The sequence below is a fragment of the Mustela lutreola genome, chromosome 15 (genome assembly GCF_030435805.1).
Source record: "Mustela lutreola isolate mMusLut2 chromosome 15, mMusLut2.pri, whole genome shotgun sequence".
Lineage (NCBI taxonomy): Eukaryota > Metazoa > Chordata > Mammalia > Carnivora > Mustelidae > Mustela > Mustela lutreola.
Window position 1 is genome coordinate 18,645,358 of NC_081304.1, and position 15,735 is coordinate 18,661,092.

A 15,735-nucleotide genomic window follows, 5' to 3' on the forward strand; every position below is an offset into this window, starting at 1 on the left:
GAGAGTTCACAAGTAGGCAGAGAGGCAGGCAGAGAGAGAATCGGAAGCAGGCTCCCTGCTGAGCAGAGAGCCCGATGTGGGGCTCCATCCCAGGACCCTGGGATCATGACCTGAACCAAGGGCAGAGGCTTTAACCCACTGAGTCCCCCAGGCGCCCCAGGGACAAACCCTTTCATTGTGGCCCCCTGGCCTCTGTTGGTTTGGGAAGCTGAGTTGCTCATCAGCAGGCCCTTCCTGCTCAGACGTTCTAAGAGCCTCTGAAGTCGATTGCACTTTGCTTCTGCCTTTCAGGAAGAGGGGCCCAAGAAGATGTGGGATGGTACTGGAGAGCGAGCTGGCACAGGGAGGCAGGAGACCAGAGAAGACTTTCTGACTGCTTGGGGTTGGGGCCCTGAGAGCAGGGAGCCACACTTGTGCGCATCTGTGCTAAGTAATGCTTATGAGGAACCCGAGGGAGGCCGAGGCCTGTGGGCTGTGCTACAGAGGACGGGGCAGCCCTTCTGGGATGTAGCGAGGCAGGACAGACAGCCTGGATATGCTGTGGTCAGCAGGAGGCTGTTCCCAGAGATCCCTGCTAGAGCGCAGGGATCTAGCTGCTGGCCACCCCAGGGTATGTTGTGTGGGGCGCGCAGGCCGGGCTTTGATCAGGACCACAGAGCGACCTTGGAGTGATCTGAAACCAGAGAGCTAAGGCCTCCCTCTGGCTTGGAGTAGTTCTAAGTATTTTTTTTTTTTTTAAGATTTTATTTATTTTGGGGGGGCATACAAGTGGGAGGAGGGGCAGAGGGAGCGGGAAAGGGTCAAGCAAACTCACCGCTGAGCAGGGAGCCCGATGTGGGGGCTTGATCCCAGGAGCCGGAGTTCATGACCCTAGCTGAAGGCAGATGCCCAACCAACTGAGCCCCCCAGGTGCCCTGAGTTCTACATATTTTCTTTCCTAAACTTGAGAAACATTCTGAGAAGTGGTCCAGACTGCCAGAGGGGTCTGGGACACACACAGATAGCAGGAACCATTAGTAATCACCCTGACCAGCTACCCCTGAGATCTTCCTGGGCCTGGGGCTAGGCTCCCCTGGGAGTCCTTTCCTGAGCCTAAGAGCTCTGGGAGGAAGGTGCTGGTCTTACTCCTGTTTCACAGATGCCTGCCTGGAGCACAGAGAGGGGCTCAGGGCCTTGCGCTAGGAAGTGGCGCAGCCTGACCTGTACCCGGGCGTTTTCTTACTCCAGGGCCGTGGCTCTTAACTATCACATGGTGTGTGTGAGCTTGCCTTACGTGAGGAACTGCGAAAATTGCTAGGTGAGAGTCCTCCCCAGCTTGCGCATGGGGAAATACTGTCTGAATTGTGGTAGAACCTGTTGAGCCTAAATTGGGCTCCCTAGTCACGTAAGAGCCCAGAAATAGATGATGGGAAACCGTCCTTGGTGGGGAGGGGTCATCAGCGTCACGGGGAGGAGTGAGAGATGCTGTTCCCTGCCTCCTTCCAAGATCCCTCAAGGCCAAGGAAGGGACGAGTTCCTTTTCCCATTCTCCAGAGGGACAGAACGAGGGCATTGGACATTGAAGGAAGCTGGGGACCGCCCAGCCTGTGGAGGGAGCTCCTCGAGGCTCAGGTGCCAGGGGAAGGCGCTGCCTTCCGGGTGGGCTGGCAGCGTGCTGCTCTCCAGAGGGCCTGGTTCCATAGGCGGGCTGGTGCAGAGGGCCTGAGTTGCCCTGTGGTGGAGTCAGGCTCTTAGATAAGTGTTCAGAGGGTGTGAGTCCCCACTGCATAGCCGGGATCTTCTGCACAGTGGCCCAAGAGGTTTGGTTTCTTCATCTGTGCACAGAGGGGCCCGAGGCAGGTGATTGCAAAGGCCTTTTTCATCTTCTCCCCGTTTCAGCAGGGTAGTTCCTTTGACCCAGGTCTTACCTGCAGAGGCCTCGTTTTTTTTTTTTTTTTTGTCCTGTGTAGACTTTCCAAATAGCTCATTGCACCCCTGGCTCTTACTCCGCGTACCCTGGGTCCCTTCCTTCTGCCCTAGCCCTTTGTGGTGGGCTCCAGGGAGCAGGGTCTTTAAAGAGCTAAGCGGTAAGCTGTTTTGGCCTGTGGGGCAGGTCTACACACTGGGCTTGCCCTTTCATCTCTGGCTTCTCCAGGGGTGGGTCAGAAGGCACCGGTTTCCCTGTTGCCAGGGTTTGGGTCACAGGGATTCTGGAACTGGTGATTTCTCCACTTGAGGGCTCAGAGCTGGGGCATGGCTTATAGGTATGTTCCGAGCAGGGGGAAGGCTTGGCTTTGCCCTCCGGCAGCCAGATGTGTTATTTATTTATTTATTCCTAAAGCTGTTGCTAAAACCTGCTGCTTACATCCCAGAGCTCCTGCCTGCTTGGGGGCTGCGTCCCTTTGTCTGGACACTCTTTTTAGTCTAAGGCTGTGCTGGTGCGCGTCCCAGAGGTTGTCCCGCCAGCACCTGCCTTGTCTCTACCTAGGAGCCAGCCTATCTATCCCTGGGCATGCTGCCTAAAGACTCTGCGGCGGGAGCCCGCCTTTGGCTGGTGGGGCTCGCGGAGAAGTGGGGGTGGGGCAAGCATCCTCACTAAGGTTTTGGCACCGCCCAGGTGGGCCCACGAGACTGGGCAGGGCAGCCCCTCTCGGGCAGAGCCTGGTTTGCGTGAGGCCACTCCAGAAATACACCGCCCTGCCCACTCATCTACCTTGGCTGGGGCTTCTCCGTGGAGGCAGTGTGAGTCAGTCTTGCAGAAGGCCGAAGGATAAGATGATAACGTTCTCCTAAGGCCGCTGCTCCCAAGAGGAAGGGTCAGAGTCCCGCAGGAGCAGAGTCTGGAGGAGGGTAGACCTGGACCCTTGTTGCATTTTCCCTCTCTAGAAGGTGACTGTGTTGGCCATCTGACTTCCTCTGTATTCTCTACAGCTCTCTGTCTGAGGGAGGCATGGGGGCCCCGGGGCCTTACCCTCTTACTGACCCCTCTCCTGGCCTTTCAGGGATCTCTTTGCTAGCTAGAATTCCTGGCCTTTCCTCTTAGGGAGCAGTGCCCCTCAGCCTGCTTTCTTCTGTCGTCGGAAGTCCTCCCACTGTCTTGGTCCACCAGGAGGCGGTCGAGAGCCTCCTCCTGTCTTCACACACCCATTTCACCTTCCAGGTGCTTGGTTCTAATGGTAACCATGGCCATATGCTCGGCTCACGCCCCGCTGGCAGAGGGCACAGATCCTCTAGGGCGTGCAAGGCCAGCCAGGCTGCAGGTTTTGTATCCAGCAGCCTTCATTCAAGAGGCTCTGTGCTTCCCCCGCACCTTTTCCTGGACTCCAGCCGCTCAGCCGTCATCCGTTAGAGCTGGGCTGAGCGGGTAGGCCTTGGGCTGCTGTGTTCTGTCCGGGCCACCACAGCACCTGTGGACTCATATTCCCTCATCGGCTGTGCTTCCTACTTGCATGGGAACGAGGCTGGTGTGGTAGAGCCCACGGCCTGTCCTGCTATCTGCAGAGCCATGGGGCTGTGGCTCCCACTACAGCTGGGGCCTACTCTCCCTGCCACCCCGGGGGGAGGGTCCCCGAGCCTGAGCCCGTGCCCTCTCCGCGGGGCTCCTGCAAGGGAAGCCAGCCCTGTTGGCGGCAGTTGCATCCCAAGCCGGGTTATCTGCTGGGAGCCAGGAGCGCTTGGACCCCTGCCCTTCCCTAGGCAGGCAGCAGGCTGGCAAGCGTCCAGCTCCTACAGCCCCAGGCCTGCTGGAAGCAGCAGGTTGAAGCCTGTCCTTCTCTTGGCTGAGCGGTCCGAGTGCCACGGGCCAAGCCATGCCGAGGAATAGATAACTCTCCAGGCAGCTTGGGGCTTTACTGAGCATTTCCAGGGCTGGGGAGACCAGAGGCTGTCTGCTGGGTCCTTGCTTTCACCCTGCTTTGCACACTGGATGGGGTCGGCCACCTCCAGGAAAGCCCCGTTGCAGGGCCTTTCCAAGGGCCCTTCCTCCTGGTGCTGGGGGAGGACGGGGGCTGGGAGGGAAAGGGAGTGAGTGAGTGTGTGTCTTTGTATGTAGCCCTGCCCTCCTGGCCACTCCTGCAGATGTGGCTCAGGCCTCGTGGCCACAGAGTCGTCAGTGTGGCTGGCGGGCAAACCACAGAGGAACGTGCCTAGCAGTGCTGGGCGGAGAACAGGCGGGCGGGGACCAAGCTATTCTGCTCAGGCTTTACCTTCCCCTAGCCTGTCCCAGAGGCCGTGTTCAGGCATGAGGGTCGTAGCAGGGCCCGAACTTTCAGCAGGCCTGGTCCCTGCCTGGGTGATAACTCATTCAGTGTCACTGGAGAGATCCAAACCCACAGACTGTGCAGGGTATGGAAGCCTCTCTTAGCTCAGCCCTCTGTCCCCTTCCAACTCCCTGTCCACTCCCAGTGAAGATAAGGGATGGGAGCCTGGGCAGAGAGGTCTGCTCACGAGGGCAGGAGGCACACTGGTAGCCGCCAGCATGTTGGGGTCCTTCCTTCTCCAGGCCCAGGCTGGAGTGGGCTGCCTTGCCACAGGAAGGTCTTCCCAGCTCCCTGTGGCCTCCCTGGGCTGGAGTGAGAAAAGTGAGGGCTTTCTTTGGAGAAAGAAATGGAAGAGAAACAAGGTGGGTTGGCCCTGCCTTTCTCAACTTCCTCCTTTCCAGGCAGTGGGTAGCCTGTCTTTCCCTTCCTGCCAGAGGCTCTGTGGAGTTCGGGCTGGGCTTAGGGCTCCCTGCTGGTGTGGTGTTTGCCCAGTTGCCCTGGCAACCGCAGGGCAGGGGTGGGGAGTGACATTGAGTGACCAGAGGACAGTGCACGAGGATGAAGTCGAGACCCATGCTTCCATGAGCCCCTTGGAACATTTGCCCAGGGATCCATTGTCCACATGGGGGCCTGGACCTAAGGTCTTGGGACCTAGCTGGCCCCTCTACCCCTTTCCCTTCCCTGCTGGTTCTCCCTGAGACTGGAGTTCTGAGATCTCTGCCTGAGCTCCAGCCTCCGTCCCCCCACCCCACCCCACCCCATGCTGTTACCTTCTTCCTGTCTGATTCCCTTTCCTTTCCTGTCTCCTCCTCCTACCTCCTCCCTGCACCGCCCGCCCATTCTCTCATTCCCCCTCCCCCCAGGCACAGCTGCTGTTTGGCTCACTCTATATATAGCGGCATTTTCAGGGTAATTACAATAAAACTGTTGAAAGGAGATAATCCAGCAAAGGAAGCAGAGTCTGACTCCCAGCCCCCTCCTGTCCCCGGTTTCGTGCAGCCCTGCACCCCCTTTCCCTGAGGCCTCCTGCTCCAACCCCCCACCCCCAGTCTCATAGCCTCTCCTTTGGGCCCCATCTGCCCCATCTGGGTGTGGGACAGAGAGAAGGGGGGAGGCAAGAGTAGGGGTGTCCAGAGGGTCCCCACAGGTCTCTCCTGGGTTTACTAAGAGCCCTGGCTCCCAGCCCCCTGAGTTCTAGAACCATCCTCGGCTTCAGTTTCTCTTCCAATATAGGCTTCTTGGCAGGGAATGTGTGATGTTGAAAGGTGGGGAGGAGGCCTGGGAAGGACAGTGGGTGCAAGCGTAGGGTTTGGATTCACATTCAGTTCGTCGGTCACCTGGCCGTGTGTCTTTGGTCATGTACTTCAACTTTCCTAAAGCTCAGTTTCCTCTTCCGTAAAGGAGTTCCTATAAAATGCCCACTGGCGTTAACCGTCAATGACAGTATCACAGGTTGAGGACTCAGTCTCCCAGAGACTGTGCTTCATGCTTAAGCATATTTTTTTTTCTTTTCTTTTTGTTTCAAAGATTGAATGGTTTATTTTAGAGAGAGAGTGAGCTTAAAGTGGGAGAGGGAGAGAGGGAGAAGCAGAATCCCCCCCCCCCCCTCAAGTGCAGAGCCCATTGTGGGGCTCAATTTCAGGATCCTGAGATCTTGATTGGAGCCAAAACCAAGAGGTGGAGGCTTAACCGATGGAGCCACCCTGGTGTCCCGGCTTGTCATGTTTTCTTTTCTTTTCTTTTTTTATAAGATATTATTTATTTATTTGACAGACAGAGATCACAAGTAGGCAGAGAGGCAGGCAGAGAGAGAGGGGGAAGCAGGCTCCCTGCTGAGCAGAGAGCCCGATGTAGGGCTCGATCCCAGGACCTTGAGATCATGAGCTGAGCTGACGGCAGAGGCTTAACCCACTGAGCCACCCAGGTGCCCCTTGTGCATGTTTTCTTATTGAAGTTCATGTCTTTGACTTCAGCTAAGACAGAACGTGGTTCTGCGGAGCAGAGGGGTTTTCCTGTCCCCCTCCCAGAACTTACCCTCCTGGATCTGGCAGTCCTGGCTGGTGGCTTTCTGGGGCCCCAACATGGCTGCCCAGGTGTCACGGTGTTGCCATTGGGCTCCCTGACGCCCATCTCTTGTCCCCACAGTGGAGGTGAAGCCGGTGCTGCCAGGAGCCATGCCCAGCTCCATGGGGGGTGGGGGAGGCAGCCCCAGCCCCGTGGAGCTGCGGGGGGCTCTGGCAGGCCCTGTTGACCCCGCACTGAGGGAGCAGCAGCTGCAGCAGGAGCTTCTGGCGCTCAAGCAGCAGCAGCAGCTGCAGAAGCAGCTCCTGTTCGCCGAGTTCCAGAAACAGCATGACCACCTGACACGGCAGCATGAGGTCCAGCTGCAGAAGCACCTCAAGGTGAGCGAGGGGGGCGCGGGGGGGCTGCCCAGACCTCCGACCCCTGCCCGGACCTGGCTCACCCTGGGTCCGTCCCGTCGTCCCTCTCCCCTCCCCCCCACCGCACCCCTGCAGCAGCAGCAGGAGATGCTGGCGGCCAAGAGGCAACAGGAGCTGGAGCAGCAGCGGCAGCGGGAGCAACAGCGGCAGGAAGAGCTGGAGAAGCAGCGGCTGGAGCAGCAGCTGCTCATCCTGCGGAACAAGGAGAAGAGCAAAGAGAGTAAGACCTGGGCCTCCCGCACCGTCCCCCAGCCCAGGGGTCTGGGCGCCGAGCACCCGGGTCAGCCGTGCCCTGTCCTGCAGGTGCCATCGCCAGCACTGAGGTGAAGCTGAGGCTCCAGGAATTCCTCCTGTCGAAGTCAAAGGAGCCCACGCCAGGCGGCCTCAACCATTCCCTCCCACAGCATCCCAAATGCTGGTAATGGCCCTTGGCAGGCGTGGGACACAGAGCTGCTCTGCTCAGGAGCTTGCCTGGCTGCAGGATGGCAGGGGGTCTCCTGGCCGGAACCCACAGTCGGGCCCTGCAGTCTTTCTTAGGGGATGAAACTCCCACCCCTGGCTTTTTTCCTTTCTTCCCTCCCCAGGATCCATTTCTTATCCCTTGATGTGCTGGGCATTTCCTAACGGTGCTTGCTGGGTGGGAGGCCCCATTGGCTGGGTAGTAACCTAGGTCTGTTTCTATCCCACCCCACATCCCCCAGGGGAGCCCACCATGCTTCTTTGGACCAGAGTTCCCCTCCCCAGAGTGGTCCCCCTGGGACGCCTCCCTCCTACAAACTGCCTTTGCTTGGGCCCTATGACAGCCGCGATGACTTCCCCCTCCGCAAAACAGGTGTGTGGTGGCCAGCCTGGCTTTCTAGAATATGGCTCCTTGGAGGTGGGTGTGTACCTATTCGTGTGGGTGCATCTGAGCCCTGGCTCCCTTCTCCCCAGCCTCTGAACCCAACTTGAAAGTGCGTTCGAGGCTAAAGCAGAAGGTGGCTGAGCGGAGAAGTAGTCCCCTCTTGCGACGCAAGGATGGAACAGTCATTAGCACCTTTAAGAAGAGAGCTGTTGAGATCACTGGCACTGGGCCTGGGGGTAAGGACTTCTGTCTCATTCCTGTTCTGAGGTCCTGGGAGTGGGGGGGCGGGGAAGGTGACTCTGAGCATGTCCCAGTGACAGCCAGTTCTCCCGTAGTGTCGTCCGTGTGTAACAGTGCGCCAGGCTCCGGCCCCAGCTCTCCCAACAGCTCCCACAGCACCATTGCTGAGAATGGCTTTACTGGCTCAGTCCCCAACATCCCCACCGAGGTACAGGCCTGCTGAGGGCTGGGCGGGTGGGCCAACCTGCTCCATTTCCCTTGGAAGAAGAAAGGCAGCTCCTTCCTGTCTGTCTCGTTGAGAGTATCCAGCAGGGACCTCCCTGCCCATGTGGACAGGCTAGAGGGACCTGTTGCTTTTAGGTGGGCTTGTCCCATGGGCCTCTGGAGGACTGTGATCTCTCAGTACCCCCAGGTGGGACTTGGTGTGGGGAGCAGGGAGAGCGAGGCACCATTCAGAGCCCTTGGCCCCAGAAAGCCCTCCTTTGCTGGCTCTCATGCCTGTCTCTCCCAACTGCTCCCTAGATGCTCCCCCAGCACCGGGCCCTCCCTCTGGACAGCTCCCCCAACCAGTTCAGCCTCTACACGTCTCCCTCTCTGCCCAACATCTCCCTAGGGCTGCAGGCCACAGTCACTGTCACCAACTCACACCTCACCGTAAGTATGGGGCGTGTGCCTCCTCCTCCCTCTGGTGTTGAGGTCTGCTGTCCTGGATGCTTCCAGCTGGGGCTTTGGTCCACACAAGGCCCCGAGTGAGAGCAGATGGCCTTCTGGTGGGCAGAGGGTGGGTGAGGGATGCTGATCCTGGTTGGCAGGACTCTGGGGCCATATAAGCCCCTCCCTCATCTCCACCTCCCTTTCCCACCACAGGCCTCCCCGAAGCTGTCAACACAGCAGGAGGCCGAGAGGCAGGCCCTCCAGTCCCTGCGGCAGGGTGGCGCACTGACGGGCAAGTTCATGAGCACATCCTCCATCCCTGGCTGCCTGCTGGGCGTGGCGCTGGAGGGCGACAGCAGCCCCCACGGTCACGCCTCCCTACTGCAGCACGTGCTGCTGCTGGAGCAGGCTCGGCAGCAGAGCACCCTCATCGCTGGTGAGTGGGCGGGGGGTGGGTGGCTATGCGGGGGCGATGGGGGGTGCATCTGGGTGTCAGGCTGCTGCAGAGGCCCCGCAGGGCCGCCCTAAGGGAGTAGCTAGGGTCGTTCTCCAGCTCTGTCCCAGCTGCCCTCCAGGGCATCGGTGACTTCTCCTGTGTCCTCCAGACATGATTGAGTACATACAGCCCACCAGGCACTGTTCTCGAGGTCATCCACAGCCGCCACGTGCTCACGTCCTTGAGCTGCGCTATCCAGTAGACCTACAGCATGAGCCACACTTGAAACTTCAAGTTTTCTTTTTTTTTTTTTTTAAGACTTTATTTATTTATTTGACAGAGATCACAAGTAGGCAGAGAGGCAGGCAGAGAGAGAGGAAGGAAGCAGGCTCCCCGCCAAGCGGAGAGCCCAATGTGGGGCTTGATCCCAGGACCCTGAGATCATGACCTGAGCTGAAGGCAGAGGCTTAACCCACTGAGCCACCCAGGCACCCCAACTTCAAGTTTTCTAGAGCCATGTAGTAATATGTAAAATGGGGAACTTGGCTGGCTCTGCTGGGAAAGCACATGACTCTTGATCTCAGTCACGGTTGTGAGTTCGAGCCCCATGTTGGGTGTAGCAGTTACTTAAAATTAAAATCTTAAGAAAAAAAAAAAGTGAAAAGAAACTGTTAAAATTAACTTTAATAACATACTTAACTCAGTAAATCTGGAATATTGTCATTTTTTAAAGGATTTTATTTATTTGTGAGAGGACAAGCATGAGATGGGTGGAGGGTCACAGGGAGAAGCAGACTCCCCACCAAGCAGGGAACCCGATGTGGGACTCGATCCTGGGACCCCAGGATCCTGACCTGAGCCAAAGGCAGAAGCTTAACTGACTGAGCCACCAGGTGCCCCTTATTTATGTATGTATTTTTAGATTGTATTTTGTTTATTTATTTTTATTTTTTAAAATTATTTATTTTTTAAAAAGGATTTTATTTATTTATTTGACAGAGATTACAAGTAGGCAGAGAAGCAGGCAGAGAGAGAAGAAGGGAAGCAGGCTTCCTGCTGAACAGAGAGCCCGATGCAGGGCTTGATCCCAGGACCATGACCCGAGCCTAAGGCAGAGACTTTAACCCACTGAGCCACCGAGGCGCCCCTGTTTATTTATTTTTAAAGATTTTATTTATTTGTCAGAGAGAGCATGTGCACAAGCAGGGGGAATGGCTCAGCTCCTGCTGAGCGAGGAGCCTGTTGGGGGATCGATCCCAGGACCCTGGGATCATGACCTGAGCCCAAGGCATATGCTTAACTGACTGAGCTCCCCAGGGTTCCTTATTTATTTATTTTAGGGAGAGAGAATGTATGTGGGAGAGGGAGAGGGACACACACACTCTGTGCTGAGCAGGGAGCCCAACGTGGGGCTTGATCTCATGACCCCGAGATCCTGACCTGAACCAAAATCAGATGTTCAACCGACTGAGCCTCTCAGACGTCCCCATCTCAATTTAGAGGGGTTGCATTTCAAGTGCTCAGTAGTTACAAGTGGCTGGCATCCCACAACTGGACAGCATAGTTTTGGACATTCAGACCTTCAGCAGCTAGTGGCATTAGAAGAGGTTCTGCCTAAAAGACATACAATCCTGGCCCCAGGCTTCCCCACCTAATGGTATCCATGTCTACTATCAGGGCAGTCTTGTTGCAGTTGGAGGAAACAAGTTATTATTTACCTACACTGAGGGCGTAAGACTATATGTGCAATCATAAGGGAATCCAAGGGAGAGAGTGGTGAATCCAGGAAGGCTTGCTGGAGGCAGTGACTCTGAGCTTACAGGACCGTTCCATTGTGGGGAGGAGGAAGAATGGGGCTCAGGTTGGGGAGCCAGGTGCCCCCAGGCCCCTCCAGGGTTTTTCCTGATTATGTAGGTGGTGGCGTTCTAGGAGGGGGAGAGAGCTGGGGTAGGACGGGGGTGCCTGGCACCTTGGCAGTGATGGTTCCTCCCCTCCTCCCGCTGCACAGTGCCACTCCACGGGCAGTCCCCGCTGGTGACAGGTGAACGTGTGGCCACCAGCATGCGGACAGTGGGCAAGCTTCCGCGGCACCGGCCCTTGAGCCGCACGCAGTCGTCCCCGCTGCCCCAGAGCCCCCAGGCCCTGCAGCAGCTCGTCATGCAGCAGCAGCACCAGCAGTTCCTGGAGAAGCAGAAGCAACAGCAGCTGCAGCTGGGCAAGGTGAGCTGGGGGCGGCCAAGGGCCAGGGCGGTGCTGGGGGCCGGGCAGAGTAGGGCACTGGTCTGGCAGCTAAGGAGCGAGGGGAGCGGGGGGCTAATGCCCTGAGCCATCCCCCAGGCTCCATCTGCTCCAACATATCACCTGGCCTCCTGGAGAGGCTCCATACGGCTGGCCAGCTGCCAGGGAGGCCAGGGAAGGGCAGACCATCCTGGGCCACGGCTGCATGGCTGCGCCCCCTCCCAGCGGATGTCCCCCCTCGCTCTGCTCCTCCAGATCCTCACCAAGACTGGGGAGCTGTCACGGCAGCCCACCACCCACCCCGAGGAGACGGAGGAGGAGCTGACCGAGCAGCAGGAGGCCTTGCTTGGGGAGGGAGCCCTGACCATCCCCCGGGAAGGCTCCACGGAGAGCGAGAGCACGCAGGAAGACCTGGAGGAGGAGGAGGAGGAAGAGGAGGAAGAGGAGGAGGAAGAGGGGGAGGAGGACTGCATCCAGGTCAAGGATGAGGAGGGCGAGAGTGGCCCTGAGGAGGGGCCCGACTTGGATGAGTCCAGTGCTGGTTACAAAAAGGTGACCCCTCCACCCCAGCCCTTGATCACTGCCCCTCTGTCCCCCACATCCCCATCTCCCCGCTCTGTGTGGCCCAGGATGCGGGGGAGGGGGTGGGGGGACGGTGGCTTTGTGTAGAGGGCAAACACGGAGGAGGAGGGGGCAGGGGGTGGTAGAAGGGGGCGCTGCTTGTGCTGGTCTCAGGAGAGCCTCCTCCGCCCAGTCCACCAGCCAGTCCTGGCTGCCACTGTGACTGCCCCCCTGCTGAGCTGTGTGTGTGTGTGTGTGTGTGTGTGTGTGTGTGCGCGCGTGCACGTGTGTGTACTTGCGAGTGCCCATGTGTTTCCGCCTGCTTTGGGCCAGTTGTGCATCGGTCTCTATGTGCACACGTGTGTGTGTGTGTGTGTGTGTGTGTGTGTACACACACACACCCCCGCTGTTACTCCCGTCTGCCCCGCACCTAGCAGCACTCCATTCATTGCGGACAGCGCTGAGCCCTCCAGGCCTGAGTCATCCTGCCCCCTCCCACGCCCCCGTCCCTCCTGCCTCTTACCTCAGTGCTACTCTGGCTGACTCATCACGTCCCCCCGCCCCCCTACCATCTCCTGGGAGGTGGCGGTGGTGAAGGCTGCAGTGCCTCCTGTCTCTGGTGGGAGGAGATGGGGAGCGGGTTTGGAAGAGAAGGGCTGGAACAGGGGGGCCCCCCCAGAGGCCCCAGGACACTTGTCCTCACTTTCATCTTCTGTCCGCTCTCCTCCTGTGCAGGTGTTCTCCGACGCCCAGCAGCTGCAACCACTTCAGGTGTTCCAGGCGCCCCTCAGCCTGGCCACTGTGCCCCACCAGGCCCTGGGCCGCACCCAGTCCTCACCTGCTGCTCCTGGCGGCCTAAAAAGCCCCCCAGACCAGCCCGCCAAGCACCTCTTCACCACAGGTGAGCCCCGCCACGCCAGTGGTCCTCCCCGCATGTACCAGGAGCCTCTGTGGGCTACCCAGCCTTGTACGACCGGCTGAGGGACCACGGGATTTTTGTGCCATCATCCCTTAAGCCCTGGGTCCCTGGGTGCCGAGAACCTACTGTCTCAGTTGGGCTCTGGCCTTCTCTGGGCCCTGTCCTCTCTGTGAGGTCAAAAGTGAGGCCTCAGTCCGTCCCCGAATGGACTGGGCTCAGGGGGCACAGATGCCCGGTGATGGTCTGACCCCACCAGTGGGGTGTCGGGAGTTGGGGGCATGGCACACACGGGCTGTGACAGAAGGGGGAAAAGGAGGCCGTGCCCCAGAGGGGGCACAGTGCTGAGAGCATGGTGGGCAGAAATCAAAACCAGTGGGGGTTTTGGCTGCGGCTTGAGGAGCGGGGAGGCTTTTGAGGGGCAGTAACAGGTGAAGGGGACCACAGGCAGAGATAAGAGGGGCAGGGTGGCTGGGGGGCAGGGTGTGAGGAGGTCCCCGGGACAGGGCGGGCTGGCGGGAGCCCAGGGAGCCCTGCCGAGGGTGGTCGCGGCTGGCTGGGCTGACAGGTGTGTGTGCGGCCCAGGTGTGGTCTACGACACGTTCATGCTGAAGCACCAGTGCATGTGTGGGAACACACACGTGCACCCTGAGCACGCCGGCCGGATCCAGAGCATCTGGTCACGGCTGCAGGAGACGGGCCTGCTTAGCAAGTGTGAGGTAAGGGAGCCTTTCCTTCTTCCACCCCCCAGCCCAGACCCAGCCAAAACCCTTGTATCTCCCCGTCCGCGAAGCCTCTCTCTGTGTCATCTTCATCCTTCGTTCAACCCCTGATCTCAGGGTCTGTCCCCTCAGCCACCTTTCTGTCCCTTCCCTTGTAGCCCACTTTGCTAACTGGGGGCGGTCCTGGACCGGGGCGCCTGGGGGTCAGGGCGCACATTCACAAAAACCATTGGATTCTCTGAAGGCTCCATGCGTCCCAGGCTGTGGGGCAGAGAGAGGGTGTGGGCCTCAGGGAGAGCTGGGCCTTCGGCGTGTCCCCTCACCGGGCTCTTCTGCTCTCCCCGCACAGCGGATCCGGGGTCGCAAAGCCACACTGGACGAGATCCAGACGGTGCACTCCGAGTACCACACCCTGCTCTATGGGACCAGTCCCCTCAACCGACAGAAGCTGGACAGCAAGAAGCTGCTCGGTGAGCCGGCAGGCGGGGTCCGGGCTATGTCCACCGCCCTGTGGAGATAGGGAACTGTCAGGGTAGGGAGGTGGGCCCCCTAGGGCACAGGCCATCCCCTTGCTGCACTGCCCATCTCTAGGGTGCGCGTCTCCAGTCCACATAGACTATTACACGGGTGGGGTGCACTACAGCTGGTAGAAAGGAGCAGGTCAGTGATAGGGGAGGGCTCTGCTTTTCTCCCTGATCGTCCCCTTTTTCTTCTTGCCATCTGCCCCAGAAGTAAGGTGTCCCCTCCCCAGAATAGAGCACAGACCTCCTCCAGCCGGTGCAGGCCACAGAGGCCTATCTTTTGCTTGGGTCTGGCCGCCTTTTTCAGGCATGGCGCTCGCCACCCTCTGCGGGCCCCAGCTTCCCAAGTAGCTCTGTCCCTCTTCTATGCAGGCCCCATCAGCCAGAAGATGTACGCCGTGCTGCCTTGCGGGGGCATTGGGGTGAGTAGGGTACCTGCTAATAGGGTGGGTGGGTGGCTCTCCCAGCTCTTGCCCCGCCTTTCCTGCCCACCATGGCTGCTGGGCCCACTGTCCAGGTGCCCACCCCCATTCTTGCCCTCCCCCTGCAGGGGGCACGCTGAAGCCTGCTCTCCTGCCCCCGCAGGTGGACAGTGACACTGTGTGGAATGAAATGCACTCCTCCAGTGCTGTGCGCATGGCAGTGGGCTGCCTGGTGGAGCTGGCTTTCAAGGTGGCCTCAGGAGAGCTCAAGGTGAGTGTGTACCCAAGGCCACGGCCCCGCCTTGGCTTGGTCCTCAGGGGTGGAGGACAGGGACAACTTTGCCTTTCCCTAGAGCAAGGCACTGTCCCTGGGTGCCTTAACTATCGGATGCCGGAGTCGGGGGCGGGGGAGGTGCTAGCTCCTGGACCAGCTAGGGAGGCATCCAGTGGGGACTGGGAAGGAGGCACGGGCATCTGATGCTCTCAGGGGTATCTCGAGGTCAGAGATGGTGCCTGCTGGTGCATGTGGCCTGCAGCTGTGTTCCTCGCATGAGGGTTCTCTTCCCTGCCTGGTTTATTTTTCCTCCTGTATCCACCCTCTCTGTGGCCACCTTGCCTGCCTGTCTGTCTGTTGTCTCTGACCCTCCGTCTGCACCTCTTCAGAATGGATTTGCCATCATCCGGCCCCCGGGACACCACGCGGAAGAGTCAACAGCCATGTGAGTACCCCCTCTGCCCCCGCCAGACCCACTGCCCTCCCCCCTTCCCTTTTCCCTCCCAGCTGAGCTGATGTGTCTGTTTTGCTCCGGGAGCAAACATCTGCTACAGCTGACCTCCCCAACCGTTTTCTCCCCCGACCCGGCCACCAGGGGTTTCTGCTTCTTCAACTCTGTAGCCATCACAACCAAACTCCTGCAGCAGAAGCTGAACGTGAGCAAGGTTCTCATCGTGGACTGGGTAGGCAGTGGGCTGCTGGGGTCGGGGTCTGCCTTCAGGAGGGCCTCACGCCGACACTGCCCCTTTTTCCTCAGGAGCCCGCACCACTGCTGGGCCTGAGGCCTTACCACAGCTCTTCCTGCTGGAGCATTCGCCCAGCCCTCCCATTCCCGTGGGGCTCCCTCCTCACGAAGAGACTCAAAAGTGGTTTTAGCCCCGGTCCATCTTGGCCCCCACCTTGTAGCCTCAAGCAACCGAGGTTTTCTACCTTAAATAGTATAGACCATTACCAGCATTGCTAGAATCACTCTTCTTCTTTTTTTAAGATTTATTTATTTGTTTTAAAGAGAGTGAGTGTGTATGCCTGCTGGGAAGGGCAGGTGGAGGGAGAGGGAGAGAGAAACCCAAGTCGACTCTGTGCTGAGCACGAAACTCCATGCGGGGCTTTATCTCACAACCCTGAGATCATGACCTGAGCTGAAACTAAGAGTTTGGACACTTAACAGGCTGCACCACCCAGGCGTCCCGGAGCCACTCTTGATGTGGGGGGGGGGGGGGGGGAGGTG

The 15,735-nt window shown here is 58.9% G+C and overlaps 1 protein-coding gene across 7 annotated transcripts in view; it reads left to right on the forward strand.

Moving 5' to 3' along the window:
- Positions 1 to 15,735, forward strand: part of HDAC5 (histone deacetylase 5) — a 36,517-nt gene that overhangs the window by 17,851 nt on the left and 2,931 nt on the right. For 5 of the 7 annotated variants that reach the window (XM_059147533.1, XM_059147529.1, XM_059147530.1 and 2 more), the window contains 17 exons: positions 6,384 to 6,640; positions 6,755 to 6,899; positions 6,983 to 7,097; positions 7,381 to 7,511; positions 7,613 to 7,759; positions 7,859 to 7,971; positions 8,286 to 8,417; positions 8,631 to 8,853; positions 10,862 to 11,073; positions 11,347 to 11,643; positions 12,388 to 12,553; positions 13,154 to 13,287; positions 13,640 to 13,760; positions 14,184 to 14,233; positions 14,397 to 14,504; positions 14,897 to 14,952; positions 15,103 to 15,190. In XM_059147533.1, the coding sequence (XP_059003516.1) occupies positions 6,384 to 6,640; positions 6,755 to 6,899; positions 6,983 to 7,097; positions 7,381 to 7,511; positions 7,613 to 7,759; positions 7,859 to 7,971; positions 8,286 to 8,417; positions 8,631 to 8,853; positions 10,862 to 11,073; positions 11,347 to 11,643; positions 12,388 to 12,553; positions 13,154 to 13,287; positions 13,640 to 13,760; positions 14,184 to 14,233; positions 14,397 to 14,504; positions 14,897 to 14,952; positions 15,103 to 15,190 (2,495 nt within the window). Of the gene's footprint in view, positions 1 to 4,569; positions 4,601 to 6,383; positions 6,641 to 6,754; positions 6,900 to 6,982; positions 7,098 to 7,380; positions 7,512 to 7,612; positions 7,760 to 7,858; positions 7,972 to 8,285; positions 8,418 to 8,630; positions 8,854 to 10,861; positions 11,074 to 11,346; positions 11,644 to 12,387; positions 12,554 to 13,153; positions 13,288 to 13,639; positions 13,761 to 14,183; positions 14,234 to 14,396; positions 14,505 to 14,896; positions 14,953 to 15,102; positions 15,191 to 15,735 lie in introns of those variants that run through there. The other 2 variants (XM_059147535.1, XM_059147531.1) reach the window with 2 other exon arrangements.